The 18,041-nt window shown below is 40.2% G+C and overlaps 1 protein-coding gene and 1 non-coding gene across 2 annotated transcripts in view; both read right to left on the bottom strand.

Annotated features, from left to right (window-relative positions):
• Window positions 1-9,978, bottom strand: part of LOC119728613 (mucin-12-like) — a 44,590-nt gene extending 34,612 nt beyond the window's left edge. Inside the window, 2 exon segments of the mRNA XM_038200914.1 lie at window positions 1,451-1,699; window positions 9,791-9,978. Coding sequence (XP_038056842.1) covers window positions 1,451-1,699; window positions 9,791-9,834 — 293 coding nt within the window. The 5' untranslated portion in view covers window positions 9,835-9,978.
• A 6,239-nt stretch (window positions 9,979-16,217) lies between these two features.
• Trnat-ggu lies at window positions 16,218-16,290 on the bottom strand. The gene has a single exon. It is a non-coding gene; the product is annotated as a tRNA-Thr (tRNA).
• Window positions 16,291-18,041: the final 1,751 nt, after the last annotated feature.

The raw sequence follows: 18,041 nt of genomic DNA, 5'->3' as shown, positions 1-18,041 counted from the left end.
GTAGTTCCATATAGAGTTCTAGACAAATGACTTCTTGCAAAGTCCATCCACAGAATAAACGATTTGGAAGAAACCCTCAAACAGTGAATATCCAATGGACTAGCAACTTCAGAGAATAGTCAGATCCAACATGCATATATCCTCTCACCGTTCTAAACTCATTAAAGCCGACAGCTCGAAAGCAAGGCCTACTACATGTGCATGGTTGACATTACTGGTGTCCGTATGTACCGGTACTGTGTGCTCTCACACACAGCCAGTGGAGCAGTGACTGGCAGTAAACATGTATTTCATGCCACATTGCTTTTGTTACACGGTGGCTCCAGTCTAATGATAATTGTACAGGAGTGATACAGCCATGTGCACACAGTGTGGGAAGATATATCGCATATTTGAGTGATGACGTACAGTTGGTGATGCCACAGACATTTATGTACACTACAGGTCGTTGCCATAGGGCAATACAGCACGCAGGTCACCCAAGTCATTGTGTGCTGCAGTGGGCACTCAACCGGTTTCCAACAAACTGCCAACTCAGTTTTAGGCACGAGAGGCTCCATATTTCTGAGAACGGCTTTATTTGAAAATCTGTTAATTTGAGTACAATCCTTGTTGGTTTATTCCTTTCTTCGGAGATTACAAAAAAAAATAACACCTCTCTTTGTAGTAAACACTTCAGGGAAAAGATTGCAGGGTTGAATGGCACGAGAAGCCTGGCCAGACAATTCCATTATCTGTCAGGCTTGCATTTATTGTTCAGAAGAGCGCTGCTTATCCAATGTACAGAACAGTGTAGTCTCATGGTAGACTTATCACAAAAATCTCTCTTCCATTTTCAGTATGAGTGTAAATTTAGTGGTATGACATGATCTGCCTTGGTTGGGTTGTGAATGAACATGATAATTATATGAGACTCCTTTGTGGAATTTCTGTAAATAAATGTGGAAATGTTCGTCTGAAAGCATACATTGTACTTGCATGATATTAAGTTAACAAACAGTTATGTATGCAGTTATGTATCTGTGCCTCAGATACCATGCACAGTGTAATTTTTTGTTATTAAAGTCGCTGAAGTGAAAAAATACTGCTGGGAAAAATTGAACAAATGTTATTCAAGTGAATACCTGAAATATTAATATAAAAAAAAAACCTCTACTGGTCACCAACTACATGCTCCAAATATATTTCCACGCCCTGACCATCTGACCAATGACAGCACCATTTATCTAGGCCTAAATTTCTGCATTTTTTTATGCATACACAATTTGAAGAATTGTTTTCAATAAACGTGTTAATCTGTTTTCATTGTATTAAATACACATGCTTATGTTTTTTTTACATGTACATTTGTATGTGTATTTGAAAGGCAGTGTTCTTTGAAGGGTCGATGTGTTACGAATGTAACAACTATTTTCAAAGATGTATCATCAGAATAATATTCAATGCTTACGATTCTGTCTTTTTGACTCTCCTATTAACTCCACCAACGGCCGCTTTTGAGCTGGGATGGACTTCGTAGTCTGGAGCCTTCTTGATGTCGTGTATATATCCTGATTTCTCGTACGTCTGCGGGGGTGGCGAGGGTGCGGCGTCGTAGATGCGCGGCGATTTCACCTCATGCGGATTGAAGTCCGACAACGGAGGCTTGTAGTAGTCTGTCTGCTTCATGGTTTGGCTGAGACGGAGGTCTGATCCACTTCTGAAATGACAGAATTAAGATGGAGAAAAAATACTAAACATTAGTCAAAGCCAATCACAAAAAAATGATCGCAAGGAGTTACTGAGATTTGCTCGAGATTTTAAGAGAAATGTGTGTATGCAAAGCCCAGTTGTAAAACAGCAGCTGACATGTCTTTTTTTGTAATTGTAGTATTTTCTTACAATTAATTTATGAAACTGGAACATTCAGTAACACGTCGCACATAGTACCTTCCAAACACAATAAGCTTAACACAATAAAAACATCCACAATACAAAAACAAAATTATTTTTTGCCAAATTGATGCTGCATTGTTCCCCAATGAGAGCAATTTCATTTCTGTACTCATGCGTGGCCTACATTTACTTGATATCGACCAAAAAGAAGACGATGCTAATTTACAGAGAACGGCGCACAATTAACATTTCAAAAGAAGGATCCATAATGAACAGACAGCGCGGCATTGTGCTGGAGAATCCAAGGTTCTTCTAGACAAACAGCCGCATCATGACGACACGCAACTCCGTTTGTCTATAGGTCCTCGTCATGCTGTGGTTTTGCGATGATGCGCCAGCTGAATCGATTCCTGTCTGTGTGTTACCCATTTATATGCTGAAGGATACCAAGGGCAGAGGGATTAGCATGGGGATTAAGCGGATTGATACCTTCCTTTATTCCACACAGGATTAGATCAACCACAAAAGATTAACCAGATTATTGGGCCACAAAAGCAGAAGCAGGCACCATGTGGCGTGTGTCCCTGCACCCAGGATGCCCGACAAAAATATTCCAAACTTGAAAAGACACTGCTATTCAAGAAGATAAAACAATCCCTAACCCTGAACTCAACCAACTCTGTGAAGTCACGACAGAAGAATCTTTTGAGAAAACAATCCAAGACATCACCATTGTCTAGTTCAAGGGTGCAATCGTGCCAAAGCACTTCTGGTAGCGTTCTTTCTGGAAGCCAGTCAGACCGCAAAATATTGTAAAAATGCATGGAGAATCCAGACACTATAAACTATTTAGAAATCAAAAGATTTACAATCCAGTCTCCGGGTTGAATTATATTCCTGAAATAGAAATTGCGACAAGCAAAGTTATACATTACAATCATCAGTGATGTCAATAAACCGAATGATGGACTACACAAGAGGTTCATAATTCAACAAGCGTGCTACAAAAAGTGCACACGCAACTGCCACATGTGCATGTAATACATGCAACAGCATCTTGAGAATATTTAGATCTTAAATAACATGGTCATTTCAGTTAAATTACTCTAGGACTTCCAGCCATTATTTTCTCATCACAACATTATTTAATAATTTATACACGTTTAAAGTAAAAAGCCAAACGGCAACTATTAGTCATTTTTTTAAAAGATGCCTCTAGTGCCTTCAGACATCATGACTTTTATTTCATGAGTCAATGAATCCAAGCGCAGTTGACGCCTCACGTTTAATATATTTTCTTAAAAAATGACCACAATTTAATCCATCATTTTCAAATCAAGCAAAGCTGACAGAACCCATTGACAGTTTTCCCCCCTAACAAGTTCGGAATCAGTCATAAAAAAGAATCGACTGAAGAAAAAAAAAATCAGTGTTTCCCCGGAGGCCCATTTGTCACCCCGTGGGAGTTAACCTGAAGAAAAATTACAGGGCTGTGTTTTTTTACTAATTGTCTGATCTCTTCCGATGTTTGTATTGGCCAGATAAGTCTGGTGGAGTTAAGAGGGCAGGGGTAGGTACTAAACAGCTGGGGGTAGGCCCCGTGAGCAAGGTAGGCGGGCAATATCAAAGGCATCATGCAAGCATGAATTATCACCGTGAAAAAGAACGAGGAAAAGAGGGAAAAAGGAAAAAAACGCAGAGGTGTTCCAGTCTGAAGTCATGGCAAGATTATTCCAACGTGTGTTGAAAAGTTCAGTTTCTATGGATGAATAGTTTTTTTGTGATAGAAATTTGGAGGGACCAAATGTGTTGAGGGTTGCAAAAAGAATCACTAAAGTATCTTGCTTGGTAGGGATTAAATCATAATGGTAAAATGAGCAACAAATGAAAAGTTACATGCAACATGGGGTTTGACTTCGGGAGTAAAACCTTGATAGAAGTTTGCCAATGCACCATGCGGAGTCGCTGACTCTAGAACTGTGAGGTCAAGCTTCACAGGTTTTTCTGACAAAAGTCTGAAAGTCAAAGCATACTGACTAACACATTGAGGTAACACTTCTGGTTCTCTCAGAAAACCCAAGTCTCTTTGACTTGAGAGATATTCACTTCAAGTGCTGTTTCCCTAAACTTCTCCCAAGTGGAGAATTCCTCTGGTTTTAGACATGACCTGTCTGGGAATGACAAGAATGCATTGGTAATGGCCAAGTAGCTAGACAAAAGTACACGCGTGCACATACATCATGTGTATGGCCCGCCAACTTGACCGGTCAACAGTGGCCACAAGAGACAAGAAAGTAAGATAGCCAAATCATTGTATACTTCAAACTTAATTTGTATTTCACCACTCATGCTTTCAAAAGTCTATAGGCCTCCTAGTGGGAAGTCAATATTCAGATCAATGTGTAAAACCCTTTATAAAAAAAAAACACTGCAGAATACACAGTGCAAGACCCAAAACCACCTGAAGTTACATGTATTGACAGCAGAGAAGTATACTGAACTTCACACAGCAATTTGCCTCGCCACAATTTCAACAAAGACCATGCTGTAGAAAAATAAACCTACAAGTACTCACATACAAAGTTACAACAGCAAAATTGCCGCTGTTTAGTACTGAGTGGATACACTGGAAAAATACTCACCATTTGCAGCTAGTGCTGTATTTATTCCAAGATTTGCTCCTCAAAACACTGGAAGTGGGCCTCAATAATCAATGAAACTACGTGTACATCACTCACTCCATCATATCAACAAACTCTAGCCAAGAGTTACATAAAGATGGGCACCGTGTGTAACAATGCTAAAACACATCCACTTTCCAAGTATCAGTCCAATAACTTGAATAAGCCACCTGATCGAACAGCCACTCAAGAAAGCACATCCACAGCGCAGTCCATGACAAAGCAACCTCCAGATGATGGCTAGAGAACAACATCTTACCTGGGCTGCATGTAATTCCTCAATAGCCAAACACTGTGTTTTTATTGATTAGTGCTGGGTTAGAAAAGGACCTGGTCCTGTAGTAAACACCTCGGCATAAACAAGCGGTGATACTTGGGACAGTTAAGAACACCCCTAATCCTCCGGATTAGCACCTATGCTAGTGGCTTCTTTTTATCATTGTCCCTTGGGCCTTTCTTAGAAGACATACAAGAACTCTGAGGAAGTGAACAAGTGCATCATGGCCACAGAACAACATCTTATACATCAATGTGTACCTGCGGATGTTAGGGCAAACAATATAAACAAGTCATGGTCCATAGCCAAACAGGCTGCCACTAACCAAAGTATCAAAAATGTCCACAGATTTTGAGTCCTATGTTGTTTTCATGAGACTAGCACCTTTCTGAAAGTCATTTTCGACTTCAACTTGTTTTCAAGCAGAACCTGGTTTTTGGGGAGGCTCTAAATTGCCTGTGACATGGATCGAATGCGGCTCGGTGGACAGTTCATCAAGTGCTTTTGTTTGGTTTGAAATCTAGAATTTTGGCCGGTGTCTCTATTATTTCTTTTCTCAAAAAAGTTCTCTTCAAATTAAGATCCTGACTTTAGATAAGTTAGGTTAGTTAGTTTTAGTTACGAGTTCCCCATAGTGTGTCATTTTTCCAAGTACTACTGACAAATCCTGGTACTTTAGAACTGAGTGATTCAGCAGAAAAAATCCCACATTCTTTCGTTTTTTTCGTTAACTAGTTTGCAATCAATGCGGCAATACACCAATTGCAACAGGGAAGTCCTGTCATCTCACCTATTACAACATCTCCCTGTAAAAATTTCCCACCAGTTTTTCAAAAAAATTCGATCAAAAAAATCCCCTCCCCACCCAGATCCTATTGTGAGCATGTCGTGAGTAATTCATCAAGATCGTTTGAGCCCACAACACCCATTCATTACAGACGGCCAATTCATAGGACCAGCATTTTAGCTTTACGCACGCCATTCATAATGAACTCAACAGAACAACTCAACCTTAGCAAACTACACCAACCACCAACAAAAGTCAGCAGCCACGTTTATAAGGATGTCTCAAAACAAAACAATTTTTTCCGGAGGCCGAAGATCCAAACATGAACAATTCCCTACGAGGACAAAGCCAAACTTGAGAATGCCCGAGTAGATATCGTTTGTGCCAAGCTGTGTGCGGCGGGTATTGTTAGATAAGCCCAACCCACACATTTCAAAGTCTGGCCCACGTCATTCAAAAATGGGTAACAAAGGTTCCCAAAATAAAAAAAAAAAATTAAAAAACCCTGAAGACAGACGCTGGGTAACCATAACGTCCTGTCTAAATTTAGCCGGCATTGTTTGATGGAGGGTGTAACCCCACATAGAGGGTTGTGCCATGCGTGATCATGACACAGACGAGAAGACAATGGTAAGGTTGTGCACAAACATGAAAAGGTCAAACTATTAAGTTTACAGAACAGATAGGCCCACCAAACGATCTTAAACTTGCAAATCTATGTCAAAGTAACTTTCTATTTTTTTATTTTTTTTTACAAAAATTGCAATTTAATTGTCAAACTTTTGGCAACCATGAATTTAGCATCTTCTTTTGTTTCTACATTTATACTGGAACAGAAATTGCAAATATATGTCAATTCTTAATACTACCAATAATAATTTATTCTTGTAAAAAAAATTGACAATTCATTTCTATGATATTTGTTGAATCAATTAGTTTAAGTTATGTATTTCCGAAAAAGAAAAAAAGAATGTCAGTTTCCTCTGAAGAATGTTAGGGTAACTCTGTAGAATCTAGTTAAGATTTTTAACTATGGTTAATGGTCTTGACCTTTTGGTTTTAAAAAAATAATTTTTCATCAGCTGGAGAAACAGTATTACTGCAAGCAACACCAGGCCGGAAACAGTTTTATTGATTAACTCATTTGCTTTGTATCAGTGCATAAAAAAACTGAAACAACATTAAACATCTGTTGTCTGCGACAGAATAAATTTTGTACATTCAGTTTTTCGGTTTTGGTTTTCTTTTTGCTTTTTTATTTTTACTTGATTTGGTCAGTCTAGAAATTATTCATAGCAATATTTGGCTACTCTTGATGTGAATAAAAATGATATATTCTAATAATCTAATGACACTAAACTGGATTTAAAAAAATAAAAATTGTTACTGATTATTTGCAGGATGGTTTTCTGTTTATAATATTGTAATATTCATTTAGTCATCTCTCATCTTTAACACGGATGTAATTCTGGAATGAACATCTGTTTCAACATTAAAACTGTAAACCAAAAAAAAAAAAAAACCAGGCCTTCCGGCATTACTTCTCCAATTCCAAATGTGCCAACATTTAACATTCTGGTCTGCAAAGCCAAGCCAGTATAAGCTTCAATTGTCTGAACAGACACAATGTGCCATCATTTTTATATTTTGGGTATCAGATTAAAGCTGAGAGCTTTCTCTTTCAAATACTGAAAAAAAATCATGAAAATAGAACTTTGGGTTGCTGGAAAAAATGCCAATTACATGTATGTAAAAGTAGTCATTTTTCATCCTTTTAAATTTTAAATTTAAATTACATTTTAAATTTTTGCAGATTCAGAAAGCTCCCAGGCAAACATGATTCGGGGATAGGGTTACACATGTATTTTAAAAGCGAGTTTTACAAAGACAATCTTTACACATCGGCATTTCAAAATCAGTATTGAACAGCCTGCCGCTATGTGAACATAAACTAGGTTTCCAGAGAAACATGTAGTAATTAATAAGCAACATCATGTAATTAAACATCTACTGCCACTAACCTTTGAAATGCAATTCTCTGTACCGGTATATTACAATTACACAATCCAGTAGACATCATGAGAATAACAACGTGCAAGTATTATCCACGTTAGAAGAGAGAATGATGCAAACGCTCTTCCCCATTGCTATTTGCTTAATCATCCAAATCAGGTCAGCTGCCGGTTCGCGTTCCCACGGTTGCAACACACTAGTGATTGTAATCCTGGAGTAATAAACTACAAAACGTCTGTGTGGGTATGCGCCGATGAGAGTTTCAATTTTGAATGCTGACTAGTTCCGTGATTGGGTTTATAAGGCACTCGTGGGCTACCAAGACCGGTGGTTCAATGGGTGAAGGGGCGCACAATGGAACACGTCAGACGGATTGTATTTATACAATGCACTGGCGGATCCGATGACTGTGCTCATGTGTACACCTGATTATGCGTAGCTGGGGATGGGAGGGGTCATGGTACGGTACCCATTCACGTCGCACACTAACCCTAAACCCCGCCTGCACGCTTGACGGCACAACAACAAACGTGGCCGCTTGCCTGCCATTGTCCGCCCGCATTAGCCAATCAAAACATGCCTTTTAGGGACCTGTGGATCGACAACAAATGTGGTCAGGGAGAATAGCTTGGAGCCAATTGGTGGGGGGGGGGGGACTTAAGAGAGAAAAAAGGATCAAGATGGGAGGTTGGGGGGGATTTTTTGAGTATTGATCTGTGAAAAGGATTAAATAATCTACGGGTCTGAAAGAATGTTGCTGCATTGAAACAACCTGGTTGGTAAAAAGAATCGAAGAGCAAGGGGAAGAATAAATACTGGCAGACCCGCAGCATAACCAATTGTTCCTTTTGTGCGGCTGGCCTTGCTCAATACAGGATGTAGAGCGCGCCATAATAAAATACCAATATGCAAATGAGGCAGCCCGAACATATCGCGAAATGTTGGCCAACAGATCGATACAAAAATATATAGATCCCTCCGTTCTTTTATGCAGACAATATACTGGGTTCTTCCATGCTTTCTTGTGCTGTACAATGTCTATTGAAAACTGTCTGACCTTATTGAAGTGCACTTTTCTTAATACTCGATCACCACGAAGGCACGAAAATATACTGAGCACGTTCACATTCAAAAGAGGAAAAAAAATGAAGGGCTAGAAGAAAAAGAAGCCAAAAAGAAAGGAAAACAATTCACACCTAACAAATGTAGCTGAAATTGTTCTGAATTTTAAAATATTGGACATGAAAACAATTATTTTCCCTTGTAGTCTTGGGGCTAAAAACATGAGTTTTTTTCACTGAGTGATAGAACATTTCTTTGTTATTTAGTAACACACACTCACGAGGTCTTTCTAACTACAAGTAGCCCGGGGAAAAGAAAAAGCCTACTTAACTAACATTTCATGACAAATTCTTGCATGACCAGGACCAAGTTTTTCCAATCTACTCAATGAAGGAGGGGAAGGGCTGTGTGACAAGCTCATTTCCTGGACAGCAAAATGGGGGATCTAGGGAGAAACCCATGGATCGTTCCAGACCCCGAAAAAAATCTGATTTACTGACTAGACCGGTTACATCAATGTTACATCGTGCTGCATCCATCAAAAGCCCTTGTGAGGGACATACATTACTCATTTCCGTGCCTGGCTTGGCAAAATGTTGTTAGGTAAAAAAATGTGATTGTTTATTAAAGAGCAAGCAGGGTAGTCTGGATACAGTTGGAATGCTTATCGATGCGCTATGACAATATCTACTCAATGTTTGTATTCAGTATCAGAACTCACATTTCATGAGAGTTTTTGGTCAATGCCAGTGTTGTACAGTCAAGCCTGGCCCCAGGTAAATGTAGTAAAAAGTCCTGAGCCAGACGAGCAGGCTCAAATCTAAGTCATGAGTAAAGTTTATGCTGTACCTAAAAATAAGTAACAAATTATACACACCTAATCTTACCTAATCCGTACACTTTCCAGGAGGCAAAACCAACGCATTACTGACCAAGTTTACTACTTAAACTAACCTTCAGGACAACATGAAACTGGACCACCTGAGCATATTTGGCTTTCTAATCTGACAGCTAATGATCGCTGATCCCATTTAAGCCTTATTAGCCTTAAGTTTTATCACATATGTAGTTCAGTTAGTCTGTGAACCAACATACCTGTTTCTAAACTTGAGCCGAGGTACCGAGCATACGACACCCATTATTGTGTTGTCCCACGTCTTGTCTCTTCCAACGCTACAATGCAACTGTCAGGGGGTCTCTCAAACAATCTGACGTCCAGCAGGTCAGCCGGCCTTGCTTTGGACCCCACTTGACCGTTGCTAACGCGCAACAGTTCTAGTGACCCGTACCTAACCCCTGTGAAGTTTTATAACTCTGAGAAGTCGATTGACAACATTTCTTGTTAGGAGTTGTAAAAAATAAAGTATCACAATTCCCGAGCCATTACCGGGAAAAGAGCAAACAGATAAAAAAAAACAGGTTCATAACCTACTGTTTGTTGGACCAAGGGTACCCAACAGTACACACTGGGCTAGGTTGATGTTGCTCCGTGGTGGCGTGCATTGGGTTGCGGGGTGTTTGCAATCGGTCCACTGAATTAAACTGTCATTCAAACTTGTTTTCGCATAACTCAGCCTTTTTGCGCGTACATGTGTAATTCCTAATCAGAGTAAACACATCTGACCGTGCCTCCATTCCCCCCTGAAAGTTTGAATAGCGGAGGCGTCAGGGTTACTCAGAGTGGGCAAACATTGATCGAAGTCATTAAACACCAGAGAATGCATTTTGAGTTGATTAACTTTAATGAGATCAGTAATTGGCCTTGTCCAACTGGAATTCTACTTCCTTGACCTCTGGGAAAAATAAAGACATACCACTAAGATTAAGACAGTTAACCGCGAGCGGAAGTTCCAAGTCAAAAACTGCTGAATGTTATTACTTTCAAGGAAAACTGTCACTAGTATTGCCAGCATCTTTTTTTTTGTGGCCCTCTTCTTCTTTTCCACTCAGCTGTCCTGCACACACAAACTTGAGCAAATTTGACATGCTTTTTAAGCTCACTTAAAGACGGGACAATGGGCCGGTCATTGGCTCAAGGCACGACAACAAAAGAGCTGGGAGCGAGAGGGATACTGACCGCCAAGGGAAGATGACCGATTGACCCAAGTGCTGTACATACATGCACACATGTCTTGAGTTCTTTTTGAAGTTGCCTCGATGTGCTTGCTTTGTGAAGAGGGCCAAGTGAAAACACCGACACCTCTCGAGGTATTAGGCTTTGTGTGCATGCTAACTTTAGAGTAACGGGGAGGGCAAGACCAGTTTGTATGAGCGTACATAGCAGTTGATACAATGTCGTGGTATTTTTTGGAGGGGGGCTTGCGTGAAGTAGGTGAGGAATTATGTTAAGGACCTCCAATTTGGCTAAGCAGCCTGGGTACCCCAGAGGACCGCTTATATGTTTCACAGGAAGAAACGGAGCCGCTTCTGTAAGATGCTCTTTGATATAATTGAGGGGTTCCTCAAGTGTGCACCCCCAATAAAATGCCGATCTCCTTGCACTACAAAGCATCATGAGGTGGTCCTTTTTGTACAAGTACCACTGACGGGTCTGCATTTGAGAACAACCTCTTGAGGAGAGAGTACATTCATAAAATAATCTTCCACAATGTCCACGATCGGGGCACTGTGATAAAGTCCAATGCACTTTTTGTGTCAAAATTTCCTACTCCGGTGCAAATAGTTCCAGGGACCAAAAAAGTGAAAACATGAACTGCTCCTATTTTCAAGGAGAATCTCACAAAACCCTTTCTTTTTCTCCACGTCATTTTTACACTGTGTGCTAACAACTCGTAAATATGCTACTATTTATGTTCTAAATTTCTGTTCCCTTTTCAGAGGCGAACAAAACCTCCCCGCCGTGCGATGCCTAGCACCTATTGTCGGGGACAAGTCGTGAGAATTCACAGCGAGCCGTGTTCACATTAAACACGGCACTTCAGTGCACACGGTGCAGGAACAGGACACAATAAAAAAAACTGTGTGGATGTACCGGTATCTGTGGTGTTTGTTAAATCGCTGCAAGAAATCTGGGACAAGGGGCATGAAAAGTAGTTTTACTAGTACATGTACAAAAGCCCAAAAAGCCGGAAAGGAAAAACTTGAAAACTTGGAACACGGTACAGTTTTTTTTATTGATTGTGTAATTGACTGTATGTCTTTTGTGTATAATCGTGTGAAGCGCTCTCGGAAGAGGAAACACTAAAGTATAATCGTCTACTTGGGTTACTGTACATGCAATATGGCTGCCCAGCCTACGTGTACCTGTTTGCAGTACTGTACATGTACATACATATCAAATTATGTACATAATGTATTATTTATTAACCACATCCAACAGCGGAAGACTGCCAATTTAATACAGGAATGGGATTTGAAAATATGCCCTTACTTCGATGAGAAGATGTGTTGAAATTGCAAAAATCAGGTACATTATAATGTACAGATGGGAATGAAGTCTGATATTTTCCAATGAATTTTAACCGGTAGCCCTATGACTTGCAGAGAATACACTGGTCAACATTTGTTTTGGAAAAATGCTTTCTTCATTTTCCTACTAACCCCAATATTTATTTTATTTCTATTGTTTGGGGATGAGTAGGCAAAGACACTGGAACAACAACTCCAAGAAATTCTGAATTGCAAGCAGAACGTTCCAATGTCGGCTAGGAAAACAAAAACTCCCCTGAACAAACAAAAACACTTGATGTTCGAGAAAAATTATAATGCACATTCCACGGCCTAGGTGAATAGACTGGCAGACAAGATAACACGCGATGGAATGCTGCGGCTTACCAGTCAGGGAAAGCTATGGTAAACACACACACAGTCCCAACACTGGTAACCAGGTCAATATTTGCGGTAATAGATTGATTAGAAGTTCACACAAACACACACCACATGTATGCAAATGATAGCCTTGACTGGTAGTCGTACATATTAACTGGTAATCCACCTCCACTACGCAACACAACACAGCCCGTGCATATCACAATTATACAAACATTTCAGCAATGGTTGACGATACATGGACAGAGTGCACATATTTTCAATATCATTGCATGTTTATTTAACGGTACTTTATCCCTATAGTTTTCAAACCATAATTTCATTTTAATCAGACATTATAGTTAGATTAGAACCTCATCGCAATACATTGTATGTGCAGTTTCTAAGTATTGTTTTGTTTTTCACATTTTCTCAGAACAAACTCACAATCACACACAGGACGTGTACATTTTATTTTCTGGGGTTAATTTGAATACAGGACTAAATTATGCATATGATATGGCTATTTACCACTGAAAACCCCTCTCTAGCATTGGCCTAGAAAAAAAAATTAACTGTAATACAGTTGTTTTTTTTCATCGACTTTTCATCGCCTTTTTTTTTAAAATTATAGTTAATATAAAAATCACATTTTGTGGAAAATCGTTACAAAAAAATGTGGGACACATTGTAAGAAAATTTCGTTGGAAAAGTCAAAAAGTCTGTTTGCCGATTAAAATCGGAAACGTTTCATCTCTGCTGTATATTACTACAAAATGTAGTGTATCAATACACAATTTAAGTACACTAACCGTCATCTGCACTTCAGGACAGTACGTGCCGTTTGTCAGGTAATTCAGCAACTCATTCCTCATTTTGACAGAGCAAGGAAGGGGATACTTCACTTAATTTGAAGCCATTCACGCTTGACTTGCTCTGAAGTCCAGCCATCCAACCCCTTGGAGTAAGAAGACACCATTTCGCCCACGTTCCCAGACCCCATGCAAGGCCCGAACCAGGTGCTGGGGGGTCGGGCCGAGGTGTTTGATCTTTGCTAATGGAGCATTCGCCTGGTTGCTATTTCCAGTTACCTGAACGCAACCCGATATACACAGTGGCTATTTTAAAAAACAAGTGTTCCGAAACAGATTCCCACCAAAGACTGGAAAAAAATATATTTGGTTTCCACATTTCTACACTAACGTTTGGATAGTCACGCAGGCTATACATGTACATTTCAGGGACACAGTTCTGTTTATGATTTCAATGGAAACTGACTTTACAATTTTCTGTAAGATTTTTTAGACTCCTTTTTTTTTTAGAAAAGGGAGTCTGGGCTTTTGAATAATATTTATATAATTCTGAGAAAAAAAGTAATACTGTTTGCAGATTATCCCTGCAGATTTTATCCTTTTTGAAACATTTTTCGCTGGACTGACAAAACGCACCCGTGAGAAACATCACGATGTTTGCTCATGTGCATGTGTACCTAACCTTCTATAACCTTGGACAAATACAGGCTTTTCAAGTCTTAGACTTGGTACCTGCTGGTTGACATGCACACACCTATCCATAGTCCATGAACAAAGCTTTTCCATCGTTTGGTATACCGTATAGCACATCACAGTATGTACATTGCAATTGCGAAATGCAATTTATTACATGCCCAACTCAAGTCTGTTAACTTTATTTCTTTGAACCCAAGTCGGTTCCAAATGTTACCCTCCAAAAAATAAACAAATAAGATTAAGAGCCTTTTTTCCCCCTGGAGAGTTGCTAACCAATATATACCTAACTATCTCAGATTCAACTCTGGCCTACTTCAAGTATTCAAGTATTCAATGCCCACTAGTCCCACACTCATCAGACTGAGTCCAGACAAACACGTTAAGGTCATGACCCAGAGAGGCTTTGTCTGTCACCAGCCAATTAACACCAAATCCCACTCCATCCTGTACTTGAGCGCTCAGTCTGGTACCCAGACCACTATTGTGCTTTACGATAACTGCAATAGACGGACCTAAATGTACGTGTATGGTTCAACTTTAAGAGTAGCCACACCTATTCAAATGGCGGGAAGGAATTGTTTGCTGTGCTCTTACATTTTTTTCAAATGATGACCGGGTTGAAATTCTGAAAACAATGTGCAAATAAACCTCAATGTAACTTTAAAAAAATAATGAAATTATAAAAAAGTGTCAGCAAACTATGGCAACGATGTGACTCAATCTGCCAACGACGGAAGAGCTAGGGGTTTCACTTAGTATGCTTTATGAATCGTTGCAGCCTGTGTTGATTCTTTCGTTCACAAATACACGCACAAAGGTCGCAACATTAAAACGGCGCCAATTTGTTGACAGTTTATTGCTCAATATGAATAAGTAATAGCCAGAGGCATAACCTGCAGTCTGGCAGAAAAAGACATGAAAAAATTTAGCAAACAGTAAACAATTTTATTTGCAAACGACATGTTCTGAGTGCACGCATCCTGGGTGAAACAGCACTTTTTGGTCAAAATTGCAAATACCATGTTGACAAAAGACTGAACAGCAAAACCTGTCACTTCACTATGCCTTTAACCTGAGGCATTTTAACAATTTCATTTTATGAAACATATGACATAAAAACTATGGCACAGAGGATGACATGCAACCAGGCGTGCACAACACTGTACATCACATGATAGATTGTCCTTCATGTTTTTTCTCTGCTTGGTTTCATTTCAAAAAATGGTATGATTGATTATGCAATTTCACAACCGACCATTTGTAATTGTTTGAATGTCTTTGTCAAAGGAAGTATTAAAAAGAGGTTTAGGACAAAACTATTCTGACTGGTAGTAAACACTCTTTGATGTGTCACATTTTTGGACATGCATGTGTGATCTTATTCAGTATTACTGGTACTAAAATGTATACTGGGGGAAGTTGGGGTGAAACTTGGAAAAATCCTAGCAAAGAATTTTTCTTTTGCACATAAATAAGGCCAAGTTTTCTAACTTCCCAATAACTTTTGTTCTACACGTACCACACATACCAAGCATTACAAATGGTTCTGGCTAAATTAGGAATGTACCTTTTGTTAGTGTAGAGGAAGTAAAAATTAATTTTCCAAAACCCAGGCCGCCCCAAAGAAAGAAATGGCTTTTTCCATGCGATTGTTGATCCAGAGATGGGGAAGAGGTTTTGTAAATTGGCCTTACATTCTTTTCCATTGAAATCATAAGCCGCAAAGCCGTACAAGAGCATTTAAAAGTGCGCATAACTTATTTTAACTTGACCACATTAGATAGTGAAAACGCTGAGAAGATATTTTTAACACAAAAGCAATTCTGAGTCAGTGGGCGGTCTCGTGAGGTGGGGACAATGTGGCAAAAGTTGCAGCAGGACAATCGCACTGGCGAGGGCTTCCGACTTTCTGCAAGGTACCGGGCGCGGTAAGCAGGGGGCTCGAAAGGCCTGGTTTTACACCTGACCTGGGTTACAGACAAAAGCTACACGCCCACTTCATCATGCTGAATCACCGAGCCGCCTGAAAAGCCGCGAAGTTAAGGGTGTCGAGTAGGATGCAAACAATCATAATCTGAAATGATTGACCCATTACCTCAGGAATGCCTTTCTCGCTCATTAGACCACGAAGTTCACGAATAAACTAAATGAATCAATGGCTATACCGATAGGTTCGGACCTTTCTAGCCCCACAGTTTGATAGAATTATTGCTGCGTAATTACAGATGCTGATTTGACAAAGAAATTGACTGGAGCGGGGTTTGAGCCTGCGACCTCCGGATTACCATTCCGGTGCTCTACCAACTGAGCTATCCAGCCATATGTTGGTGGCTCCCCATATAGTCAATGTCTTTGTTCAAGGGGTGCTAGTCAGAAGCCATAAATCCGTATAATGCCATGTAGCCAGGGACCACGCCCAAAGTTACGATGCAAGCAACATAAGCAAAATGCAAACCCTGGAAATAGCAAACGGGGAAAACTTTATACATGTTAACATGATGCAGTTGACTAGGTTTGACCACTGTTTTCATGTATTAGAGGAAGTCAGATATGGTCAACACTTCAAATGGGCAGCTTTCTGCTTCGATGACCTTTGACACGGGATCCGATCAAGATAATAAATCATTTAGTCTCCTACACATAGTCTAAGCATTGTCGAGCCCCGTCTGCCCCTACTTATGAGTGTGACCAATCAAACTGCAGGGAAGGAAGTGTTGTGACAGTTTCTTCTTTGACAAATCATCACAAATCAAGGAACAAATCATCACGACACTAAGCCACTATTTGCTTAACATTTTGAGAGTTTTGAGTATTACGATGACTTTATTCACATTTACAGGTGTCCTGATCTTCATGCAAATTTCGGAAGCCAGTGGCAACTGCACCCATTTCCTTGCCTTTACTTTGTCCTTCCTAAATGGATTAGGTTTTAGGATCCCCGCAGTGATGCACCAAGTTTCCTGTATCCTGGGACTTTTATTAAACATTGCCTGAGAAAATTGTCAGAGAAGGTTTAGACGTGACGGTGACTCCACGTTCGTCGCCGGGAGTCTCATAAAAAGTCCCCTTAACGTCCTGGCCACAATCCAGGATGCAGGTATTAGTCATGGCCCTATAATGCGCCTCCCTAAACCCCCTTGTACCCCACCTTTTACCCCCCTTTACTCCCCCCTCTCCCTCCTCAGAGCACCAACAGCTGGGCAACATTTTCTGACTGACTGCCTCTCTAAGAATTGTTCTTTAGGACACATGAAATGGCAGCTTATTCATTTCCTCAATCCTTGAGGTAGTCTACGGGGACAAAAAAATATGGCTAAGAAATACCAACTCTTGACTCAACCCTTATTCCCCAGGTGCATGTAACTTTTTTTTTTTGCGGAAGAAGTCAAGAGTAAAATGAATTCTCCAAAATGCTCCCCTGTGAAGGAGTTCAGAAGGATCTGATGGTTGAGCAGCACCTTCTTCCAATCCCGCAGTTTAGAGAGTGTCTGAATTCTGTGTTTTAAGACATAGATGGGGAATGTGCAGCTAACTTTGTTTATCTGCTGTCAAGACATCTGCAAAATTGCATCCATTTCACAATCTGTGTACAACTTCCAAAGAAATTTATAAGGAGAATGCCAATCTACAAGCAGGGAGTGTGGTCTAGAGGTGAGGGTTCGTAACTCATGATCAGAGGGTCAGGGGTTCAAATCCAGCTGCTGGTCATATGTTGTGTCCTTGGGCAAGCCACTTCACCCCCACTTGCCTCTCTCTGCCCATGAGTACAAATGGGTACCGGCATTAGCTGGGGAGTAACCTGCGATGGACTGGCATCCCATCCAGGGGGAGTGGAAATATTCTCAGCCGTTTCATGCTACTGAAACTGGAGATAAACGCCAGCCTGATGAGCCACATTGGCTCATGACGGACTTTACTTTTTTTACTTTTACAATCAACAGGTTTAGTACAAAGCCAATTACAAACCTTGCCGTGAGCGTATTGTATGCATAATTACCTGCACATGTACCTGTCACTGCCAGAGCAACCAGAGTCTCCTGTGAAAGATATGTCCATTCATCACACAATGC

This window comes from Patiria miniata, unplaced genomic scaffold, assembly GCF_015706575.1.
Source record: "Patiria miniata isolate m_02_andy unplaced genomic scaffold, ASM1570657v1 HiC_scaffold_20, whole genome shotgun sequence".
In the NCBI taxonomy this organism is placed as follows: domain Eukaryota; kingdom Metazoa; phylum Echinodermata; class Asteroidea; order Valvatida; family Asterinidae; genus Patiria; species Patiria miniata.
The sequence above is the reverse complement of the archived record's forward strand: the minus strand, read 5'-3'. Positions and strand labels throughout refer to the sequence as shown.